The sequence below is a fragment of the Arachis hypogaea genome, chromosome 3 (assembly GCF_003086295.3).
Source record: "Arachis hypogaea cultivar Tifrunner chromosome 3, arahy.Tifrunner.gnm2.J5K5, whole genome shotgun sequence".
Classification (NCBI taxonomy): domain Eukaryota; kingdom Viridiplantae; phylum Streptophyta; class Magnoliopsida; order Fabales; family Fabaceae; genus Arachis; species Arachis hypogaea.
In genome coordinates, this window is record NC_092038.1 from 80708994 (window position 1) to 80731940 (window position 22947).

Consider the following 22947-nt stretch of genomic DNA (forward strand, 5'->3'; position numbering starts at 1 on the left):
CATATTGATGAGCGGATAATTTATACGCTTTTTGGCATTGTTTTTAGGTAGTTTTTAGTAAGTTCAAGCTACTTTTAGGGATGTTTTCATTAGTTTTTATGTTAAATTCACATTTCTGGACTTTACTATGAGTTTGTGTGTTTTTCTGTGATTTCAGGTAATTTCTGGTTGAAATTGAGGGACTTGAGCAAAACTCTGAAAAAGGCTGACAAAAGGACTGCTGATGCTGTTGGAATCTGACCTCCCTGCACTCGAAATAGATTTTCTGGAGCTACAGAACTCCAAATGGCGCGCTCTCAACAACTTTGGAAAGTAGACATCCAGAGCTTTCCGGCAATATATAATAGTCCATACTTTATTCGAAAATTGATGACGTAACTTGGCGTTGAACGCCAAGTACATGCTGCTGTCTGGAGTTAAACGCCAGAAAAACGTCATGATCCGGAGTTGAACGCCCAAAACACGTTATAACTTGGAGTTCAACTCCAAGAAAAGCCTCAGCTCGTGGATAGATCAAGCTCAGCCCAAACATATACCAAGTGGGCCCCGGAAGTGAATTTATGCATCAAATACTTACTCATGTAAAACCCTAGTAGCTAGTCTAGTATAAATAGGATAATTTACTATTGTATTAGACATCTTTGGTCTCAGTTTTGTTTTATTCTTCATCTTAGGAGGCTATTGATCACATTCAGGGGGCTGGCCATTCGGCCATGCCTGAACCTTTCACTTATGTATTTTCAACGGTAGAGTTTCTACACACCATAGATTAAGGGTGTGGAGCTCTGCTGTACCTCAAGTTTCAATACAATTACTATTACTTTCTATTCAATTCTCTTTTATTCTTATTCCAAGATATACGTTGCACTTCAACTTGATGAATGTGATGATCCGTGACACTCATCATCATTCTCACCTATGAACGCGCGTGATTGACAACCACTTCCGTTCTACCTTAGGCCGGGCGCATATCTCTTAGATTCCCCAAAAAAAATCTTCGTGGTATAAGTTAGATAGATGGCGGCATTCATGAGGATCCGGAAAGTCTAAACCTTGTCTATGGTATTCCGAGTAGGATTCTGGGATTGAATGACTGTGACGAGCTTCAAACTCCTGAAGGCTGGGCGTGATGACAAACGCAAAAGAATCAAGGGATTCTATTCCAACCTGATTGAGAACCGACAGATGATTAGTCGTGCTGTGACAGAGCATAGGAACGTTTTCACTGAGAGGATGGGATGTAGCCATTGACAACGGTGATGCCCTACATACAGCTTGCCATGGAAAGGAGTAAGAAGGATCGGATGAATGTAATAAGAAAGTAGAAATTCGAGAGGAGCACAGCATCTCCATACGCCTATCTGAAATTCCCACCATTAATTTACATAAGTATTTCTATCTTAGTTTATTTATCTTTATTTTCTATTTATTCCATTAATCAAATTTAAACCAATAATCCAATTATACTTGAATCCACCTGACTGAGATTTACAAGGTGACCATAGCTTGCTTCATACCAACAATCTCTGTGGGATCGACCCTTACTCACGTAAGGTATTACTTGGACGACCCAGTACACTTGCTGGTTAGTTGAACGGAGTTGTGTCCACACATAAGTGCCATAATAATGATTCCATACAACAACAAAGAATACTACATTGATGTGATCACAATTTCGTCCACCAAGTTTTTGGCGCCGTTGCCAGGGATTGTTCGAGTATGGACAACTGACGGTTCATCTTGTTGCTCAGATTAGGTAATTTTCTTTTCAAAAATATTTTTCAAAATTTTTCTTTTCTTTTTCGTTTTTCCAAACTTTATTTTCGAAAAAATTAATAAAAATCCAAAAAAAATTAATAAAATCATAAAAATCAAAAATATTTTGTGTTCCTGTTTGAGTCTTGAGTCAATTTTTAAGTTTGGTGTCAATTGCATGCTTTAAAAATTTTTCTTGCATTTTTTTCGAAAAATTCATGCATTCATAGTGTTCTTCATGATCTTCAAGTTGTTCTTGGTAAGTCCTCTTGTTTGATCTTGATGATTTCTTGTTTTGTGTGGTTTGTTGTTTTTCATATGCAATTTTTGTTTGTTAGAGTCTATGCATTAAAGAATTCTAAGTTTGGTGTCTTGCATGTTTTCTTTGCATCAAAAATTTTTCAAAATTATGTTCTTGATGTTCATAATGATCTTCAAAGTGTTCTTGGTGTTCATCTTAACATTCATAGTGTTCTTGCATGTATCTTGTGTTTTGATCCAAAATTTTCATGTTTTGGGTCATTTTTGTGTTTTTCTCTCTCATCATAAAAAAATTCAAAAATAAAAAAATATATCTTTTCCTTTTTTATCTCCTAATTTTCAAAAATTTGAGTTGAGTTAGTCAAAAATTTTAAAAATTAGTTGTTTCTTACAAGTCAAGTCAAATTTTCAATTTTAAAAATCTTATCTTTTCAAAACTTTTTCAAAAATTAAATCTTTTCCTTTTTTCTTATTAATTTTCGAAATTTTTTTAAATATTTTTCAAAATCTTTTTCTTATCTTTTACATCATATTTTCGAAAATTAGCTAACAAGTAATGTGATTGATTAAAAAATTTGAAGTTTGTTACTTTCTTGTTAAGAAAGGTTCAATCTTTAAATTCTAGAATTTTATCTTTTAGTTTCTTGTTAGTCAAGTAATTAATTTTAATTTTAAAATCAAATCTTTTTCAAAATATCTTTTTTATCTTTTTAATCATAACTTTTTATCTTATCTTTTATATCATATCTTTTTCAAAATTTTATCTTTTTCAAAAAAATTTGATTTCAAAATATCTTATCTAACTTCTTATCTTCTCATCTTTTCAAATTTGATTTTAATATCTTTTTCAACTAACTATTTAACTTTTTGTTTGTTTCTTATCTTTTTCAAAACCAACTAACTACCTATCCCTCTCTAATTTTCGAAAATATCTCATCTCTTTTTCAAAAATTCTTTTTAATTGTTTTAAATTTTAGTTTTAATTATATATTATCTTTAATTTTCAAAAATCACTAACCACTTTTTCAAAATCATTTTCGAAAATTTTCTATCTCTCCTCTTCTTCTATTTATTTATTTATTTACTAACACTTTTCTTCACTTCTCTTCATCTCAAATCACCACATCTATCCTTACCCATTCTTCTTCACTCTTTTTCCCTTTCTTCTTCTACTAACATAAAGGAATCTCTATACTGTGACATAGAGGATTCCTCTTTCTTTTCTTGTTCTCTTCTTCCCTATATGAGCAGGAACAAGGAAAAAGACAAAAGCTTCCACCTCTGAGTCATGGGAGATGGAAAGACTCATCTAAAGGGTTTATAGCTCAGTGGTAGAACATTTGACTGCAAATCAAGAGATCCCTGAGATACCTCAGGGGATACATGTTCCTCCACATAATTATTGGAAGCAACTAAGGATAAGAACACCAAAATCACTAGGGATCATGCAACAAAAGCAAGGAAGAGACATAAAGGAGCTCAAAAAGCACCATTGGACCTTCAAGAAGGCGCCACCCTCACTCAGGTGGACTCATTCCTTGTTCTTGTTTTCCCTGCTTTTTCGGTTTTTATCCTTCATGTCTATCTATGTTTTTTGTCTCTACTTCATGATCATTAGTATGTAGTAACCATGTCTTAAAGCTATAAATAAATTCCATTAATCCTTCACCTCTCTTAAATGAAAAATGTTTTAATTCAAAAGAACAAGAAATTAATGAATTTCGAATTAATCCTTGAATTTAATTTAATTATATTGATGTGGTGACAATACTTTTTGTTTTCTGAATGAATGCTTGAACAGTGCATATTTTTGATCTTGTTGTTTATGAATGTTAAAACTGTTGGCTCTAGAAAGAATGATGAACAAGGAGAAATGTTATTGATGATCTGAAAAATCATGAAATTGATTTTTGAAGCAAGAAAAAGCAGTGAAAACAAAAAGCTTGCGAAAAAAAAAGAAAAAAATTGGCGAAAAAAAATAGAAAGAAAAAAAAGCAAGCAGAAAAAGCCAATAGCCCTTAAAACCAAAAGGCAAGGGTAAAAAGGATCCAAGGCTTTGAGCATCAATGGATAGGAGGGCCCAAGGAAATAAAATCCAGGCCTAAGCGGCTAAATCAAGCTGTCCCTAACCATGTGCTTGTGTCATGAAGGCCCAAGTGAAAAGCTTGAGACTGAGTGGTTAAAGTCGTGATCCAAAGCAAAAAGAGTGTGCTTAAGAGCTCTGGACACCTCTAACTGGGGACTCTAGCAAAGCTGAGTCACAATCTGAAAAGGTTCACCCAGTCATGTGTCTGTGGCATTTATGTATCCGGTGGTAATACTAGAAAACAAAATGCTTAGGGCCACGGCCAAGACTCATAAGTAGCTGTGTTCAAGAATCAACATGCTTACCTAGTAAAGTCAATAACACTATCCGAAATTCTAAGTTCCTAGAGAAGCCAATCATTCTAAACTTCAAAGGAAAAAGTGAGATGCCAAAACTGTTCAGAAGCAAAAAGCTACAAGTCCCGCTCATCTAATTATAATTAATATTCATTGATATTCTGGAATTTATAGTATATTCTCTTCTTTTTATCCTAATTGATTTTCAGTTGCTTGGGGACAAGCAACAATTTAAGTTTGATGTTGTGATGAGCGGATAATTTATACGCTTTTTGGCATTGTTTTTAGGTAGTTTTTAGTAAGTTCAAGCTACTTTTAGGGATGTTTTCATTAGTTTTTATGTTAAATTCACATTTCTGGACTTTACTATGAGTTTGTGTGTTTTTCTATGATTTTAGATAATTTCTGGCTGAAATTGAGGGACTTGAGCAAAACTCTGAAAAAGGCTGACAAAAGGACTGCTGATGCTGTTGGAATCTGACCTCCCTGCACTCGAAATAGATTTTCTGGAGCTACAGAACTCCAAATGGCGCGCTCTCAACAACTTTGGAAAGTAGACATCCAGAGCTTTCCGGCAATATATAATAGTCCATACTTTATTCGAAAATTGATGACGTAACTTGGCGTTGAACGCCAAGTACATGCTGCTGTCTGGAGTTAAACGCCAGAAAAACGTCATGATCCGGAGTTGAACGCCCAAAACACGTTATAACTTGGAGTTCAACTCCAAGAAAAGTCTCAGCTCGTGGATAGATCAAGCTCAGCCCAAACATACACCAAGTGGGCCCCGGAAGTGAATTTATGCATCAAATACTTACTCATGTAAAACCCTAGTAGCTAGTCTAGTATAAATAGGATAATTTACTATTGTATTAGACATCTTTGGTCTCAGTTTTGTTTTATTCTTCATCTTAGGAGGCTATTGATCACATTCAGGGGGCTGGCCATTCGGCCATGCCTGAACCTTTCACTTATGTATTTTCAACGGTAGAGTTTCTACACACCATAGATTAAGGGTGTGGAGCTCTGCTGTACCTCAAGTTTCAATACAATTACTATTACTTTCTATTCAATTCTCTTTTATTCTTATTCCAAGATATACGTTGCACTTCAACTTGATGAATGTGATGATCCGTGACACTCATCATCATTCTCACCTATGAACGCGCGTGATTGACAACCACTTCCGTTCTACCTTAGGCCGGGCGCATATCTCTTAGATTCCCCAAAAAAAATCTTCGTGGTATAAGTTAGATAGATGGCGGCATTCATGAGGATCCGGAAAGTCTAAACCTTGTCTATGGTATTCCGAGTAGGATTCTGGGATTGAATGACTGTGACGAGCTTCAAACTCCTGAAGGCTGGGCGTGATGACAAACGCAAAAGAATCAAGGGATTCTATTCCAACCTGATTGAGAACCGACAGATGATTAGTCGTGCTGTGACAGAGCATAGGAACGTTTTCACTGAGAGGATGGGATGTAGCCATTGACAACGGTGATGCCCTACATACAACTTGCCATGGAAAGGAGTAAGAAGGATCGGATGAATGTAATAAGAAAGTAGAAATTCGAGAGGAGCACATCATCTCCATACGCCTATCTGAAATTCCCACCATTAATTTACATAAGTATTTCTATCTTAGTTTATTTATCTTTATTTTCTATTTATTCCATTAATCAAATTTAAACCAATAATCCAGTTATACTTGAATCCACCTGACTGAGATTTACAAGGTGACCATAGCTTGCTTCATACCAACAATCTCTGTGGGATCGACCCTTACTCACGTAAGGTATTACTTGGACGACCCATTACACTTGCTGGTTAGTTGAACGGAGTTGTGTCCACACATAAGTGCCATAATAATGATTCCATACAACAACAAAGAATACTACATTGATGTGATCACAATTTCGTCCACCACATATTCTCTGAAATATGCAGAAGTTGTTCAATGAAGAGTGTTGAACATTAATCTTAAAATCAGGGGAGCTTTGTACCTTGAGCTTCACTATTGATCCTGGATTAGCCCATAGCAACTCTGAGTAGTAATCAGCTATCCTCTTATATTGCTTCCTGTAAGTTTCTTGTATTTCATCTAATGCAGCTTGTCTTGACCTAGCTGCCATTGACATTGTCTGATAGAGGGAAATCGTCGGTTCGAAATTTTCACAAAGATATCATCTCGCTGAAGTATAGATCCAAACCAACAATCAACTCTCAATCAAAGTTTAATTTGTTTGTCACAATGCAAATCGATAAAAACAGAGAGTATATAAACCTCAGGTCGTCTCTCAAGGAATTGAAGGGAAGTGTGCATATTATTGGTTATGAAATATTTTAGAGTTTTTGTAATAAGAGATGAGAAATGTAAATAACAAAAAAATAAGCTAACAACTAAGAAAGGTCTTGGCAAGAGGTGAGAATTGGAATTCCTATCCTCATTATCATCCTCAATTGTGATGACAATTGTCTTTTGCTCTTACTTAGCTATCCTCTAACAATTGAAAGAATGTCAAGTGAGAAAAATTAACTCTAGTCCACAAGTCCTAATCAAAGATTAGCTTTAGTGGAATTCAAGTCAATTAGTAATCCTCAATCACCAATCAACAAAAGAATTTGACAATTCAAGAGTTTCCAATTACTCAACCCAAGCCAAAAACACAAAATTCTACACTAAAATTGAAAGCAGCATTTTATCAAATACCTAACATGCATAAAAGAAAAAATAGTATAAATTGCAATAATGATAAAAATCTATAACTACCAATTGCAAAGAAATAATATCAATCACTTAAATAAACATCAAGAAATATAAAACATCAAAATTGCATTAAAGAAATTTCAAATTAACAAAGGTGCATTAACATAAAGAGTATCAAAATAAAGAGAGTAACAATAAAAGAAAACTAACTATGAAGCAAGAACAAAGAATTGTAAATGAAACTAAATGAAAGCAAGAATCAAATCCTAAACTAATAAGAAACCTAAATCTAAAACCCTAATTCCTAGAGAGAGAAGAGAGCCTCTCTCTCTCTCTCTAGAAATCTCACTCAAAATATGCTAAAAACTAAAATGAAATTCATTCTATGTTGTCTTTGGAATATTTCCCCCTTGAAAGAGCTTCCATTCAGCTTTTAGGCATCCAAAATTGGGCCAAAAGACCTCCCAAATCGCGAGCCATGTGACTTTTTAATGAAGTCATGTGCCCAAACTTGTGCATACGCACAGAATGTTGTGTGTACGCACACTTCAATGTGTGTATATTCCTTGTTTCTTCTTTTGTTCTCCCATTTTTCATGCTTTTCTTCCACTTTCCCAAGCCATTCTTGCCTAATTGACCTGAAATCACTCAACAAAATATATCACAGCATCGAATGGAATAAAAGTGGAATTAAATTGATCAAATTAAGCACAAAATAGCATGTTTTCACACTTAGGTGCAATTTAGAGAGAAATCACAAAAATATGCTATTTAAGTGTATAAATGTGAGTTTATATAATGAAATCCACTCAATTCAAGTCAAAATTTACCATCAAATATGGATTTATCAATTCTCCTACACTTAAAAAATAGCCTGTCCTCATACTTAACACAAACAAGAAAAATGATCAAAGAGGTAAACAACTTATTAAATGAAACTATTTGTATGCATGCAACTATACTAATGCTGTCTACTTCTATCTATAGTACAATATCCTATTGATTTGGTAAAACCAAAAAAACACATTTCCAAGCAAACATATTAACATATATGGCTAAAGAAAGAAATATTGCAATGCAATCACAATCTAAAGATTTGATTCAAGTTCAAAATGAAGCAACTTGCAAAATAGCACAAAACAAGAGGTGGAGACATGAAATTGAGCAATCGAACCCCTCACTGGATGTGTATACACTCTAATCGCTCAGTGTTTAGGGTTTAATCACTCAATTCTCTTCTAATCATGCTTTCTAGGATTGGCTCTTCATCTAACAATCAACAAGTATTTGATGCATGAATGTAAATATCATGAGGTCTTTAGAGGGTTGTAATGGGGTTAGGGTTAAGGTAGGATTAATATGGTCAAGTAGACTAAGAGATTGAATCTTTGATTAGCTTAAGTATCCACACAACGTATATCAACCTAATCACCAAAAATGCAACCTAACTACCCATCACTTCCTTTTTACACAGATTCATGCATTAGTTCTCTTCTAATCCGTATATGCATTTCTTATTCATTTTTCTTTTCTTTGGGGCTACCTTTATCCCCTTTTTGTAATTTTCTCAATTTTTGTATTTGTTTTTCTTTTCTTTTTCTCTAAAACACATGTATATAGTTAAAGCAATATAAACATGAACATGGACCCAATTTTCTAAGATTTTTCAATGAATACCCAAAATGCTCTTTTTATTCACCATCAATTTTTTTCTACAATTTCTCCACACTTGAATGATACACACGCCTCAACCAAAGCTAGTCAAAGATACAATTCATAGACATTAATGATTTTTTTATTTAGGATTAGTGATGTGGTAACAAATAGAACAAAAGGGAATTAAGAGGCTCAAAAGTGGCTTAAAATGGTAGATGTAAGGGTATAGCCATATGGGTTAGTGAGTTTAAATTAAAAAATGGTCTCAATCATGATAAATGCATTCAAAACATCAAATATTGGAAATAAAGAATCAAGCAAATTCAAGATCACAATCATAGAAGGAGCATAGCACACACAAGAATGAAGATTGTGGTTAAAGATATGCAACCACATTTTAGAAGCTCAAATCTCACTTGGTGTCTTGTTCTAACTCTTTTCTATATTCCACAAAATAATCCAAGCAAGTTTAAAAGCAATTTTTCGAATCAAATCAATGGAATGCCCTTAAAAATATTCCTTGGAGTTTTTTATTATTTTTACCAAAATTATTTCCTATATATGTATGTATGTGTTGGATGCAAAGCCAAAATTCCTAGCTCTTTTTTCTACTTTCCACTATCCAAAATCATTATGAACATTTAGAAAAAATTGAACTAGGTGCTAACTAGTAGTCACAACATCCGATCACATCCATTATCCAAAGCATTTATACCCACTAAAATAAAATGCAATATATATCAACTAAAATCAAAATTCAATACTAGAAATAAAGCTCAAAATAAACTAAGATATATACAACCAACCAAAATAAAAGTGCGCAATGCAAGAGTCAAAAGTACTAAGAAAATATCCACAAAAGCATAATAACAAGAAAACAACCAAAAGTCAGAAGTACTAGCAATTATCCCTGAAAGCATAATAACAAGAAAATAAAATAGATTCCAAAGTTGTTCAGAAGAGAGAATGTTACGCCCCAAAAGTCACAAATCCTCCTCCACACGGGGCTCTGGCGGCTGGTAGACAATCATGTCCCAAACAGGCTCGGCATCGCCATTCTCATCATCTTCCTCCTCTATTGCGGGATCAGGTGAAGCTACATGAACTGGGCCAGGATCTCTCCCCTCGAGCTTCACCACCAACCAGTTGAAACGCCTCGCATTGAGGCGCTCATTGCGGCAGACCTCCTATAGTAGCTCCTGGACCAACACATAAATAGGCTGGATGGAAGGTGTAGGTGCAGATGATGGCGGTGGTCTAGATGATGATGCTGACTTAGATGTCATCCTCTTGTTTGTTCTCTTGTTTGCCAACCCCTCCCACTCCCCAAATGGCAAAAGTCTGTGGCCACTCGGGACTTGGAAGATGCGATCATCTGGTATCCTTTCCACTCTGGCTGCTGTGGCCAATCTCATTACTACAAGAAACAAGGGGTTTAGCCACGGAAATAATCGTGGCTAAACTCCAAGATAACGGTAGCAACCATGCATTGGCGACGAAAAATTATTTGTGGCTAATCAGGGGGTTGCATTTTCAGTTTGCCACAATTTTAGAGCTATTAGCCACACTTTTAAACATCGTGGAGACCTTTGAACAATCACAATTTGTATAATATTGCACACGCATAATACCGTGGCTAAATAAAAATGATCAAATTGAAAAGTATAATTCTACTACACTTCATCCGTTGTTAATTGTGCAAGCCAGATTTTTTGGCCACAATTTTTTCGTGGCTAATGTTGGGTTATTTAATCACACTATTTTTGTGGCTAACTTGCACTGTTTTTCATATACCATTCGTGGCTAATTTGCTATGTTTTTTTTCGTAACTAACTTTTTTTTATCGTTTTATAATATGTAGCCTTTGTTTTAGTTTGACTATGGCAAATTGAACAGTTTTATTAAATTAAAATTATATTTATGTATAAAACATTAATAACAAAAAATTAAACTTTTAAATATATAATATTTAACATTTTTTAATAAAAAATATAATAAAAATTCAGTATAATAATAATAATATCATTAATAATAATAATAATAATACGACAAGTCTAAACTTGTAATACAATAAGAAATAAGAAAAATTCTAACATAAATAAGAAAAATCCTAACTCTTCTAGAGTAAATATATTTAAAATTTTAACTATTATTTATTAAATACACTAACTAAATGTCCGACATATCACTGGATGGACTAGGCACTTCATCATCACCATATTTTGATAACAAAAATTTGTGTAGAGTTGCCAATTGGATTTTGGTTTCTTCATACCTATCTATTTTTTTCTCTAATGTTTCAATTTGCTTCTCTAAATTTATCACATGCTACTGAGATATGTTGCTGGAGACTCCACCGATTGTAAATCCAAAAATACGTTTAGACTTGCCAAAACCTACCAGACATACAGCACTACTAAAACCTTGCACACGCCCTACATTTTCAGCACCAAAGACCTTTTCAATTGCATCATTTGGATGAGCTAACATTTTCGAAGGAACTCCTTCAGTAGTAGCACGTTCTTGTTCTTCAGGCAAATGCTCTAATATTTGCTCCTACACAAGAAAAAAAATTAGATTAGTATATACAAGGTTTTAATTTATAAAATTAAATTACACATTAACCTAAAACAAATAGCATAATACACTTACTGCGAAATTGTGCCCACCATTTACATAATTTCCATTCTTCTTCACTAGAATTGACAGAATAACTTCACTCCAACATACAGATCTTTCTAAGATTTTTTCTTATCATAATGCAATTGCATTGTCAATACTTATTTTAGAATAACTACAAATACAATAGTAAAAAAAAAGTTAAAAATACCATTTCACTTGCTCTTTTGGCATTGCTTTTACTACCACCAGCATGTGATACTTGAAGCTTCTCTCAATTTTTTCTATTTTGCAAGCATTATTTCTAAAATTTATAAACACAAAAAATAAAGGTAATATTATTATAAAAATAACAAGAATAAAATATAACAGTAATAAAACAAAAAATTAATATAACAATACTACTAAAAGAAAAACTAAGTTATTACCTTTGTTGTAATGATGCACAAAAGCTGTCCATTCAATGGGAGGTATATTTGAATCAATCTTAGTTGCTATAATTTTTTTCTTTGTTTTATTAGGATAAAAATAAATATTCCATAATGAATATTTGTAGGCTTTTCATCGATCACCCAATATTCTTAATGCCCATTTAATACCAGTAGCATAATCAAACTCAAAATCTTCCTTCAAAATATTTATATACAACCTTAAAATTCATATTTAAAATATTATCATTAAATAATTGTATTTTTTCATAGTTATTACATCACAAAATTTAATTAAGGAGTTGAGAGTTTTAAACATCTAAAATCAAACAGATAAAAAAACATGAATATTTAATCACACATATCTAGTGGATGTTAATCATGACAATAATTATACAAGAAAATAGAACATGAATATATAATCACACATATCTAATGGTATTCATTTATCATGATAATATCCCCAATTGCAGTATCTTATACATTAATATATCCTCTCCAACTTTTTTTTAAAAAATCAAGAGACACTTGTTAAGATTTCTAAAATAGCTTGTTCATCCCTTTACTTATTTTTTTCAAAGCACTATTTTCTAACATGATTTATAACGATCACTCAAATTAGAGCATATAACATTTTAAGCAAAAAATAAAAAATAAAAAACAAACCTAATAAGCAAAGAAACAAGCCAATTCTACACAAATTGGGCAAAAAAAATTATTTTTTTGAGAGAATAATAGATACATAAAACATTGTATGTACATCTATAATTTTAACTATATAATATGAGAAAACAACCATAAATAGATACAGTATCACATATAAGTAGCATACAACCACTTAGAGCTACAATGAGCAATTTAATACAACAGAAAAAATTTTAAAATGTCTTGAGTATATATACTTACTTCAATGTAGTTTCACTGCTTTTTTTGTGTTGTCTTAAAGCATCTGATCCCATCTTTGAATTGAAATTGGACACAACATTGCTCTACGAGCCATTAAACCAAGAAACTATACCAATAAATTTGCACCATTATCTCGACCTTGTCCATGGCCATCAAGTTCCATAATGATTTTTTCATCCTTTTTCAAATGCCAACCTTAAACGGCCGTTATTTTACAAGTTGTGATTTCTCCGGTAGAAATGTCTACAACCGAATGTAAAATTGAATAAAAGAAATAAACCAAATATTAGAACTCAAAAAATCATGTTAAAATTGAGAATTGCGTATACCTTTGACATTCACAACTAAAGGGTCATTATGGTGATGTTTGGTAGGTGCAATTGATTGATCTGTTATCATTGTATCATGCTCATTCGTTTTGTCTATATCCAAAGATCCAGCATCGTCTTGGTTGAGACTTATTTCATCTAAACCCTCAGCAAATTCTTCATTGTTGTTGACAATCTGTGGTTGTCGTAGTTCTGCTAGAAGGGCCTTTCCTGAACTATTACATTTTTGCTTCGTGAGAAAATCTGCCAAAAAAAAAACTAACGAATAACACCAAAATGAAGAAAGAAAAAGTCAGTATTTTGGGTTTGGAGAATGCTGTATCATATGATAGGCCTCATAATATAATGTGGTTAAAGAAAGTGTCTTCAGGTGCTATAGAGATTAAGAGTCAAAATACGACGTGAACAGGAGTGATAGAAATTACGTTGGACTTTTTCCGTGGTTACTTTAACTTTTCATCAAAAGGTACATTAAAAGTTGAGCGCAATTTAAAATTTTAAATCTCGAAGATTCAGTCTAGTCATTGTTGTTTAGGTCATCTTTTTACTTTTTTATTTTTTTAATTTTAAAAATATTTTTTTCTATTTTACTTTTTATTATGTACTAAATATACTTTATATTAATTTATTTCTAATACAATAGTTATTTATTTATTTATTTTTTAATGATTAAATATGATTAAAAATTTAAATTTAAATTTTAAGTCTGTATTATTTTTATCTTTAATTTTTGTTATAATAATAATAAATAACCAAAAAACTATTTTAATAAATATACTACCCTCACAATTTCTCACTTCATGTGGGTGATGATTCAAACAATGCATTATCATTTAATTATTTTTCTATTATGCACGAAACAATATAATAAGAGTTATACATTAAATCAGTTTTGTAAATATTTTTACCTGAAAATTTTAATGTTTAATAAATTTTAATTACTAAGTCAGTTATTAAAATTTAATTTCATTAGACAAATAAATTATCACATAAAATTGTTATAAAAAATTTTACAAATCAGTTTCTGTTGTTACTTAATAAAATTAAAATTTTTTATATAAGTGAATAATTACTCATTAATTTATTAATATTAATTTTCTTATAAGTAAGACTGACAACTTAATTTAGATATGAATTCTTGTGATGAATAATCTTGGATTTCAAATTAAACCAGTTCAGTAATTTTATTGAATTTTAAGGGTTATGTTCCATGCAGGAAGTATTCGACATTGCCAACTAATGGTGGACTTGCTCAATCGATGGCCATGAACATGAACATTATTGCATTGTCAACTATAAACAAACAATGAACTTCCCAGATAACAGTAGATAGAATAATTAAGTATAAGTTTTGTCCAGTGTCCAGTGTATAAATAAGAAGCCATACTATTGAAATTTTGAAAATTCTTAACAAGATATAGATAATTTCATTTAAATACCTAACGTGAGTAATGTTCAGCATCCCTTTTCATGGCGGCCATTATCACTTCTCTTTTACAGTTCTTCCTGAAATTAGAATGGTAGAATATAATTGCAAGCGCTGACTGAAACGAACGAAGACAACCAAATATCAAAAAGTACTACTATTGTATTGATCATTATTGAAATTAAATGAAAAAAAAAGTAGAAAATAGTTCAAGGACGAAAATTTTGATAATTTTGACATAATTTATGTATCATTTAAGTGCTGTATTGGGCTAGCCAACCACATTTATCGGTGCTTGTATTTTTTTCAATTAAAACTACTACATATTATAATATAACTTTATCTACAATTTAAGGAAGCTTGTTTTCATTATCCATCCTACTAGAGTTGGCTCCCTCTAATACAACTAGAAAATTACTTAATACAGACAGATTTAGTCTATATTACAAACGAATTTTTAGTTACCGACGAAATTACCGATGGATTTTGTCCCTCTGTAAAAGTCTTGTCGAAAATTATTTTTCGTCGATAAATTACCGACAGATTTTTACTAGTTACCGACAGATTTTTTCTCTGTAAATTTTCCCCTCTATTTCGTGAGTGTCAAACTTTTCGATAGATTTTTCGTCTGTAACTAAAGACAAATTTTTTGACAGATTTTCCGTCGATAATTGGCAATGAATTTTCCTACAGATTTTCCATCGATAATTAGAACCTTGAAAAATCATTCCAAACTCTGAATACAAACAGAAAATCTGTCTATAAATACATCAATAAGGTAAAATATTTTTTTTAGATTTTTCTATTGCAAAATAAACCTGTTTTCATACAAAATAAATATAAATTTAATAAATACAAATTTTTATCTAATTTGTATTCGAATATTTATAATATTTCAAGAAATAAACAAATTCATCGTATTATCAAACTAAAAAAAAAAGTACTATAAACAAACAATTAAATATAATTTAAAACATAAACAAAGTGTATTGATAAAACCATACTAAAATTATCAGCTATAGTCCTAGTGTCATCTTCATCCCCATCATCATCATAGTTCTCCAAAAAAACTCTTCATCATCATCATCAATAAGAAAGTGGTTCTGCACATAAAAAAGATACTATGATATAAGAAAATAATCTTGTTGACAATAATATTTAAGACAAGAAAATTTGGGATCGGACCTGATGAGTGAGATAGTGGTCTGGATGGTTGCCCAAGAAGAAATGCTCCACTAGCTCACTAACTGATTCATCAGGATCAGGTGGTACATTCCTAACAAGTATCTGCACAAGAGTAATTTCTTCAAGAGCGCTGTGACTTTTGAAATAAAAACAAACAGGATACACTTTTTGAGTATAAATTTTGAATTAGGAGTTAAACAATCTTAGTACATAAATCCTTATCCAGAAGCGTTGTTACTATGATTATAAACATATCACAAGTCATGAGAACATGATCTTACTATGAACTGATCAGGACGGCGTCGTTCTGAAGCAAGAAAATGTAACCTCATTATTGCAATAATTTGATACTTCCTTTTCAAGATATAGCATGTCCAAACGGTAAAAGCATATGCCATTACCAAATGGGTCCAAAATTTGTAATACATTTAAAACGTTATTTGTGTGTAAAAATTAACTTCAATTACCAAAAGCTTCTTCTATAACAAAGAAAAAATACCAATACAAGATTTGCTTACCTGTTTGATCCTAATGGAATGTTTGAAATGGAAAGCTTATCTATGCTACTATAAACCAAATTTGAACGCTTCAAGGTGTCGTTGGTGAAGAAAGAGCATCACCGCACCAGACAACAAGTATAAGAGTTCAAGACCTTTTTGGCGTCTTTTTTGTAAACTGCATAGAAAAGTTCTAGCAGTCTCTCTCGAGTAAAAGATTTTATCTCCCCCATCATCCCAAAATCATAATAAATAAGTGCTTCATCCACATCAATAGCCAGATTACCAGGATGAGGATCCAAATGGAAAAAACCAGTCTTCACTATCTACAACACAAAACTAATGATTCATTCCCTCGTTAATCAAACCCAGTTTAGAAAAGGGGTGAAGATTATGAACCCGAATCAAGTATGCCTCAATAGCACGTGATGAGATCCTTATCAGATCATAGCCACGCGAAGTTTACACATCCACTTGATTTTTCTTGATGCCTGTCCCACAAGTAACAGTGTCATAAACCATACACTGGCTTAAAATGTTGTACAACATGCCAATTTCATTTGACTTAAAGAAAAGAAGCCAGAGGTCAAGATAAAGACCTGGTACATACTCCAATGTCAACACAAGGAAGGCAATAGGGACAAATATTTTTATCCTGAGAGAATATATAGCAAATCAACAAGAAAGAAAGGAACAATTTAATCAATGCCTGCTCCAAATTAATATATAAATTTAATATCAGATACACAACCATAGTTACTGCAAATAATATTTTAGGAGCATACCCGAGCAAGTATATCCTCAAGTATACGGCGGAATCCAGGCCTGCATGGTCAATTAGTTCTGGTTTCGGCATTTGCAATGCTGCCGGCATCCAATTCAAGAACCTTATATAAGACTTTAAGTCTAAATTGACAAACTTGCTCACAAATGCTCCTGAGTGCATTTAGTACCTATGAATCATCCAACACAAGCAATATTTCATCTATCATACAACACCCTATCAATGTTTAACCATATCAATATTTTTAATGTAATATAAGGCAAAATGTGTAGCCTGGAGCAGCATAGCCAAAAGTACCAGCAAATGTTGTCCAACTATATGAACCAGGCTTGAGAAACTTAGCAATCCCAAAATCTGAAACATGAGCTTCATACTCTGAATCCAACATAAAGGCCTATAAGCATACTCTCTTGGATAACTTAGCAGTCCAACTATCATTTATATTTATTTCTAAATTTTTATTAAAATAATTCAAGGATACAATAACTAATCATTGATTAGAAGTTCTGGTGTTAGAAGATGAGTTCTTAGCTGCTAATCATTTATTAGAAGTTCTGTAAACTAGTGCAGCTAAAGGAAAACGTTTTGCACACTAGAAGAAAGCATGAATAACTTACAAGACAAAAAGTCACATTATAAAAGGTTGGTGGCTAGCATGGTCAATGTCTAAAATTGGAAAAGTCTGTTCAGACTTCAAAAGATAGCTCCAACTATAATTTGTAACGGAAATCCCCATATTTCTTTCACTACAAAATCATCTAAAATAACATTCATTATCGACCGAACTTAAGATAAAAATTTCCAAACATAAATCACATAAAACTAAACCCACTAATAGTCAAAATTAATTCTACAAAATCACGATGACTCAATCTTAAGCTTGTAAACCCAAACTCACAGAATAAATTAAAAAAAAAGAAACACTAAATTACAGTCAACTAACCCTCTAGAGTATGCTTCCAAGGCACCGATGAACCCTGCACACCACAAGTTGTGTTCTTGGAATTGCTATACTTATGGTTAACTATTAACTTAAAAATAAGAAGAGAATAGTAATAACAAAAATGTAAGAACCTCAGGAACAATTTGATTGAGGAAGGTTTCAGTATCATCACGAACATCAAAATCGTAATTCTCGTTAATAGTAAGAGAAGCACTCGTGGGCTGCACTGCGATTTCAGTTCCAGTTCCAATTTCAGTGGCACTGAGCTCAAACAATCAAAGTCAAAATGAAATGAAATAGATTATACTTATAGAAGAGATGAGCAAGGCCACACTTTAATCCAGACAGGTCCTGCTCGATTTCCTTCACTATCTGATTCCCGATCAAAGTTCAATCAATAGTTAGGGTTCTGATAAATCCTATTTTTAGGGTTTATCTTGTGTTGAATTTAGAGGGTTTTGTCAATTTTTCTTCCATGTATCCAATAAAATAGCATGATTTTGTAAATTCTCCTTTAATTGTGCTTAAAAGTGAAAACATGTTTTTTATGACTTAAAATAGCTAAATTTAATTCACTTTGATTCCATTAGATGCCTTGATATGTTTGTTAAGTGATTTCAAGTTTAGGAGGCAAAGATTGGATTGAGGGAATGAAGAGAAAGCATGTAGAAATGGAGAACTCATGAAGAAATGAAGGAATCGCAAAGCTATCAAGCCCGACCTCTTCACACTTATTCGATCATAACTTGAGTTACAGAGGTCCAAATGACACGGTTTTAGTTGCGTTGGAAAGCTAACATCTGAGGCTTCAAAATAATATAAAATTTGCCATAGTTGCCTGGCGTTCAGAGATGCACACGCACACTGTACGCATACACATTGGTGATGGCACGTGATTCACTAATTGCAACACGTGGCTAGCAATTTCTGAAGCATTTTGGGCCCAATCCAACTTATTTTTGATGCTATATTTAACCCAAAGATTGAAGAGGGATAATACACTTAGGAACCTTTAGTCATAGTTTAGTTTTAGAAGTAGTAAGAGTTAGTTTTTAGAGAGAGAAACTCTCTTTTTTCTATAATTAGGATTAGGTTTTAGATCTAGATCTACTTCTTCTCCTCTTCTAATTTTCCTTTTTCTTCCTTAATTGTTCTCTTGTAGTTGTAGAATTCTTCTTCTCTTAGTGTTCTTGCATGCATAATTGGTTTTGATCCAAAATTTCTATGTTTTGGGTCATAATTGTGTTTTTCTCTCTCATCATTAAAAATTTAATATATATATATATATATATTTTTTTTTCCTTTTTTCTCTCCAAATTTTCGAAAATTTGAGTTGACTTGGTCAAAAAATTTTAAATTAGTTGTTTCTTACAAGTCAAGTCAAATTTTCAATTTAAAAAATCTTATCTTTTTTAAACTTTTTCAAAAATTAAATATTTTTCATTTTTTTAATTAATTTTAGAAATTTATTTTTTTAAATTATTTTTCAAAAATTTTTTTCTTAATTTTATCTTTATTTTCGAAAATTATGCTAACAATTAATATGATTGATTCAAAAATTTGAAGTTTGTTACTTTCTTGTTAAGAAAGGTTCAATCTTTAAATTCTAGAATCTTATCTTGTAGTTTCTTGTTAGTTAAGCAATTAATTTTAATTTTAAAAATTAAATCTTTTTCAACCATATCTTTTTATCATATCTTCTTATCTTATCTTTTTATCATATCTTTTTCAAAATTTTATCTTTTTCAAAATTTTGATTTCAAAATATCTTATCTAACTTCTTATCTTCTTATCTTTTCAAATTTGATTTTAATATCTTTTTCAACTAACTATTTGACTTTTTGTTTGTTTCTTATCTTTTTCAAAACCACCTAACTACTTTTCCCTCTTTAATTTTCGAAAATATCTCATCTTTTTTTCAAAAATTCTTTTTAATTGTTTTAAATTTTAATTTTAATTATATCTTGTCTTTAATTTTCGAAAATTATTAACTACCTTTTCAAAATTATTTTCGAATTCTCCCTCTCTTATTTTCTTCTATTTATTTATTTATTTACTAACACTTCTCTTCACCTCTCTTCATCTCCAATCACTGCCTCTATCCTCATCCTTGTGATTGGATTCTCCACTCTTATTCCTTTCTTCTTCTACTAGTAATAAGGATCCTCTTTGTCCAGATATAGAGGATTCCTCTTCCTTTTTCTTTTTCTCTTCTCTTTCATATGAGCAGGAATAAGGAAAAAAGCATCTTTGTTGAAGTTGATCCAGAACCTGAAAGGACTCTAAAAAGGAAACTAAGAGAAGCTAAATTACAACAATCCAGAGGCTACCTTTCTGAAATTTTTGAACAAGAGAAGGAGATGGCAGCCGAACCCAACAACAATAATGCAAGGAGGATGCTTAGTGATTTCACTAAACCAACGTCCAAGTTTGATGGAAGAAGCATCTCAATTCCTGCCATTGGAGCAAACAATTTCGAGCTGAAACCTCAATTAGTTGCTTTGATGCAACAGAACTGCAAATTTCATGGACTTCCATCTGAAGATCCTTATCAGTTTTTAACTGAGTTCTTGCAGATTTGTGAGACTGTCAAGACAAATGGAGTAGATCCTGAAGTCTACAGGCTCATGCTTTTCCCTTTTGCTGTAAGAGACAGAGCTAGAACATGGTTGGACTCACAACCTAAAGATAGCCTGGACTCTTGGGATAAACTGGTCATGGCCTTCTTGGATACGTTCTTTCCTCCTCAAAAGCTGAGCAAGCTTAGAGTGGATGTTCAGACCTTCAAGCAAAAAGATGGTGAATCCCTCTATGAAGCTTGGGAAAGATACAAGCAGATGACCAAAAAGTGTCATTCTGACATGTTTTCAGAGTGGACCATATTATATATATTCTATTATGGTCTATCTGAGTTTTTCAAGATGTCATTGGACCACTCTGCAGGTGGATCCATTCACCTAAAGAAAACGCCTGTAGAAGCTCAGGAACTTAGTGACATGGTTGCAAATAACCAATTCATGTATACTTCTGAAAGGAATTCTGTGGATAATGGGACACCTCATAGGAAGGGAGTTCTTGAAATTGATGCTCTGAATGCCATATTGGTTCAGAACAAAGTGTTGACTCAGTAAGTCAACATGATTTTTCAAAGTCTGAATGAATGGCAAAATGCATCCAACAGTACTAAAGAGGCATCTTCTGAAGAAGAAGCTTATGATCCTGAGAACCCTGCAATGGTAGAGGTAAATTACATGGGTGAATCTTATGGAAACACCTATAATTCATCTTGGAGAAATCACCCAAATCTCTCATGGAAGGATCAACAAAGGCCTCAACTAGGCTTTAATAATGGTGGAAGAAATAGGTTTAGCAATAGCAAGCCTTTTCCATCATTTTCTCAGCAACAGACAGAGAATTCTGAACAGAGCACCTCTAACTTATCAAACATAGTCTCTGATCTGTCTAAAGCCACTTTAAGTTTCATGAGTGAAACAAGGTCCTCTATTAGAAATTTGGAGGCACAAGTGGGACAGCTGAGTAAGAAAGTCATTAAAACTCCTCCCAGTATTCTCCCAAGCAATACAGAAGAAAATCCAAAAGGAGAGTGCAGGCCATTGATGTAATCAATATGGCCGAATGCACAAGGGAGGAGAAGGACAAAAATCCTAGTGAGGAAGACCTCCTGGGACGTCTCTCAAACAAGAAGGAGTTCCCTATTGAGGACCTAAAGGAATATGAGGCTCATATAGAGACCATAGAGATTCCATTAAATCTTCTTCTGCCATTCATGAGCTCTGAAGATTATTCTTCCTCTGAAGAGAATGAAGATGTAACTGGAGAGCAAGTTGCTCAATATCTAAGAGCCATCATGAAGGTGAATGCCAAGTTATTTGGTAATGAGACTTGGGAAGGTGAACCTCCCTTGCTCATTAGTGAACTTGATACATGGGTTCAGCAAACTCTACCTCAAAAGAAACAAGATCCTGGGAAATTCTTAATACCCTGTACCATAGGCACCATGACCTTTGAAAAAGCTCTGTGTGACCTAGGGTCAGGCATAAATCTTATGCCACTCTCTGTAATGGAGAAGCTGGGGATCATTGAGGTACAGCCTGCCTTATTCTCATTACAATTGGCAGACAAGTCAGTAAGACAAGCTTATGGATTAGTATAGGACGTGTTGGTAAAGGTTAAAGGCCTTTATATTCCTGCTGATTTCATAATCTTAGACACTAGGAAGGAGGAGGATGAATGCATCATCCTTGGAAGACCTTTCCTAGCCACAGCAAAAGCTGTGATAGATGTTAATAGAGGAGAATCAGTCCTTCAATTGAATGAGGACTACCTTGTGTTTAAGGCATACGGCTATCCTTCTGTAACAAGGGAGAGTAAGCATGCAGAGCTTCTCTCAGTACAGAGTCAAATAGAGCCCCCACAATTAAACTCTAAGTTGGTTTTGGGAGTCGACAACATTGACCTGATCACCTTTGTGGCTCTAAGAGAGCCCACTGTCAAGCTAGTGACACTAAAAGAGCGCTTGTTGGGAGGCAACCCAATTTTTATTTATCTAATTTTATTTTTTTTCATTGTTCTTTTATGTTTTATTAGGTTCATGATCATGTGGAGTCATGAAAAAAATATTAAAATAAAAATAGAATAAAAAACAGCAGAAGAAAAATCACACCCTGGAGGAAGAACTTACTGGCATTTAAACGCCAGTAAGGAGCATCTGGCTGGCGTTCAACGCCAAAACAGAGCATGGATCTGGCACTGAATGACAGAAACAAGCAACATCCCGGCGTTTAAACGCCAGGAATGCACCCTGAAGAGAGCTGGCGCTGAACGCCAGAAACAAGCATGGAACTGGCGTTCAACGCCAGAAACATGCTGCACATGGGCGTTGAACGCCCAGAACATGCATCACTTCGGCGTTTAAACGCTAGAATTGCATGGAAAGGCATTTTGCATGCCTAATTGGTGCAGGGATGTAAATCCTTGACACCTCAGGATCTGTGGCCCCCACAGGATCATCTCAGGATCTGTGGACCCCACAGGATCCCCACCTACCT

General features: G+C 33.1%; 1 protein-coding gene across 17 annotated transcripts; it reads right to left on the minus strand.

Moving 5' to 3' along the window:
* Nucleotides 1-15328: 15328 nt before the first annotated feature.
* LOC140183810 (CSC1-like protein At1g11960) lies at nt 15329-18296 on the minus strand. 17 transcript variants are annotated; one of them, XM_072233134.1, is made up of 9 exons: nt 18186-18296; nt 18010-18104; nt 17879-17912; nt 17233-17310; nt 16937-17104; nt 16751-16806; nt 16173-16642; nt 15655-15756; nt 15329-15572 (listed from the first exon to the last, which is right to left on the minus strand). In XM_072233134.1, coding segments are annotated over exons 1-5 (237 nt in total). In that variant the 5' UTR covers nt 18187-18296; the 3' UTR covers nt 15329-15572; nt 15655-15756; nt 16173-16642; nt 16751-16806; nt 16937-17075. The 17 variants fall into 17 exon arrangements, with proteins under 17 accessions (XP_072089235.1, XP_072089219.1, XP_072089227.1 ...); XM_072233118.1 differs by lacking the exon at nt 17879-17912; XM_072233126.1 differs by having other exon boundaries at nt 15655-16642; nt 17233-17289.
* Between the last annotated feature and the right edge of the window lie 4651 nt (nt 18297-22947).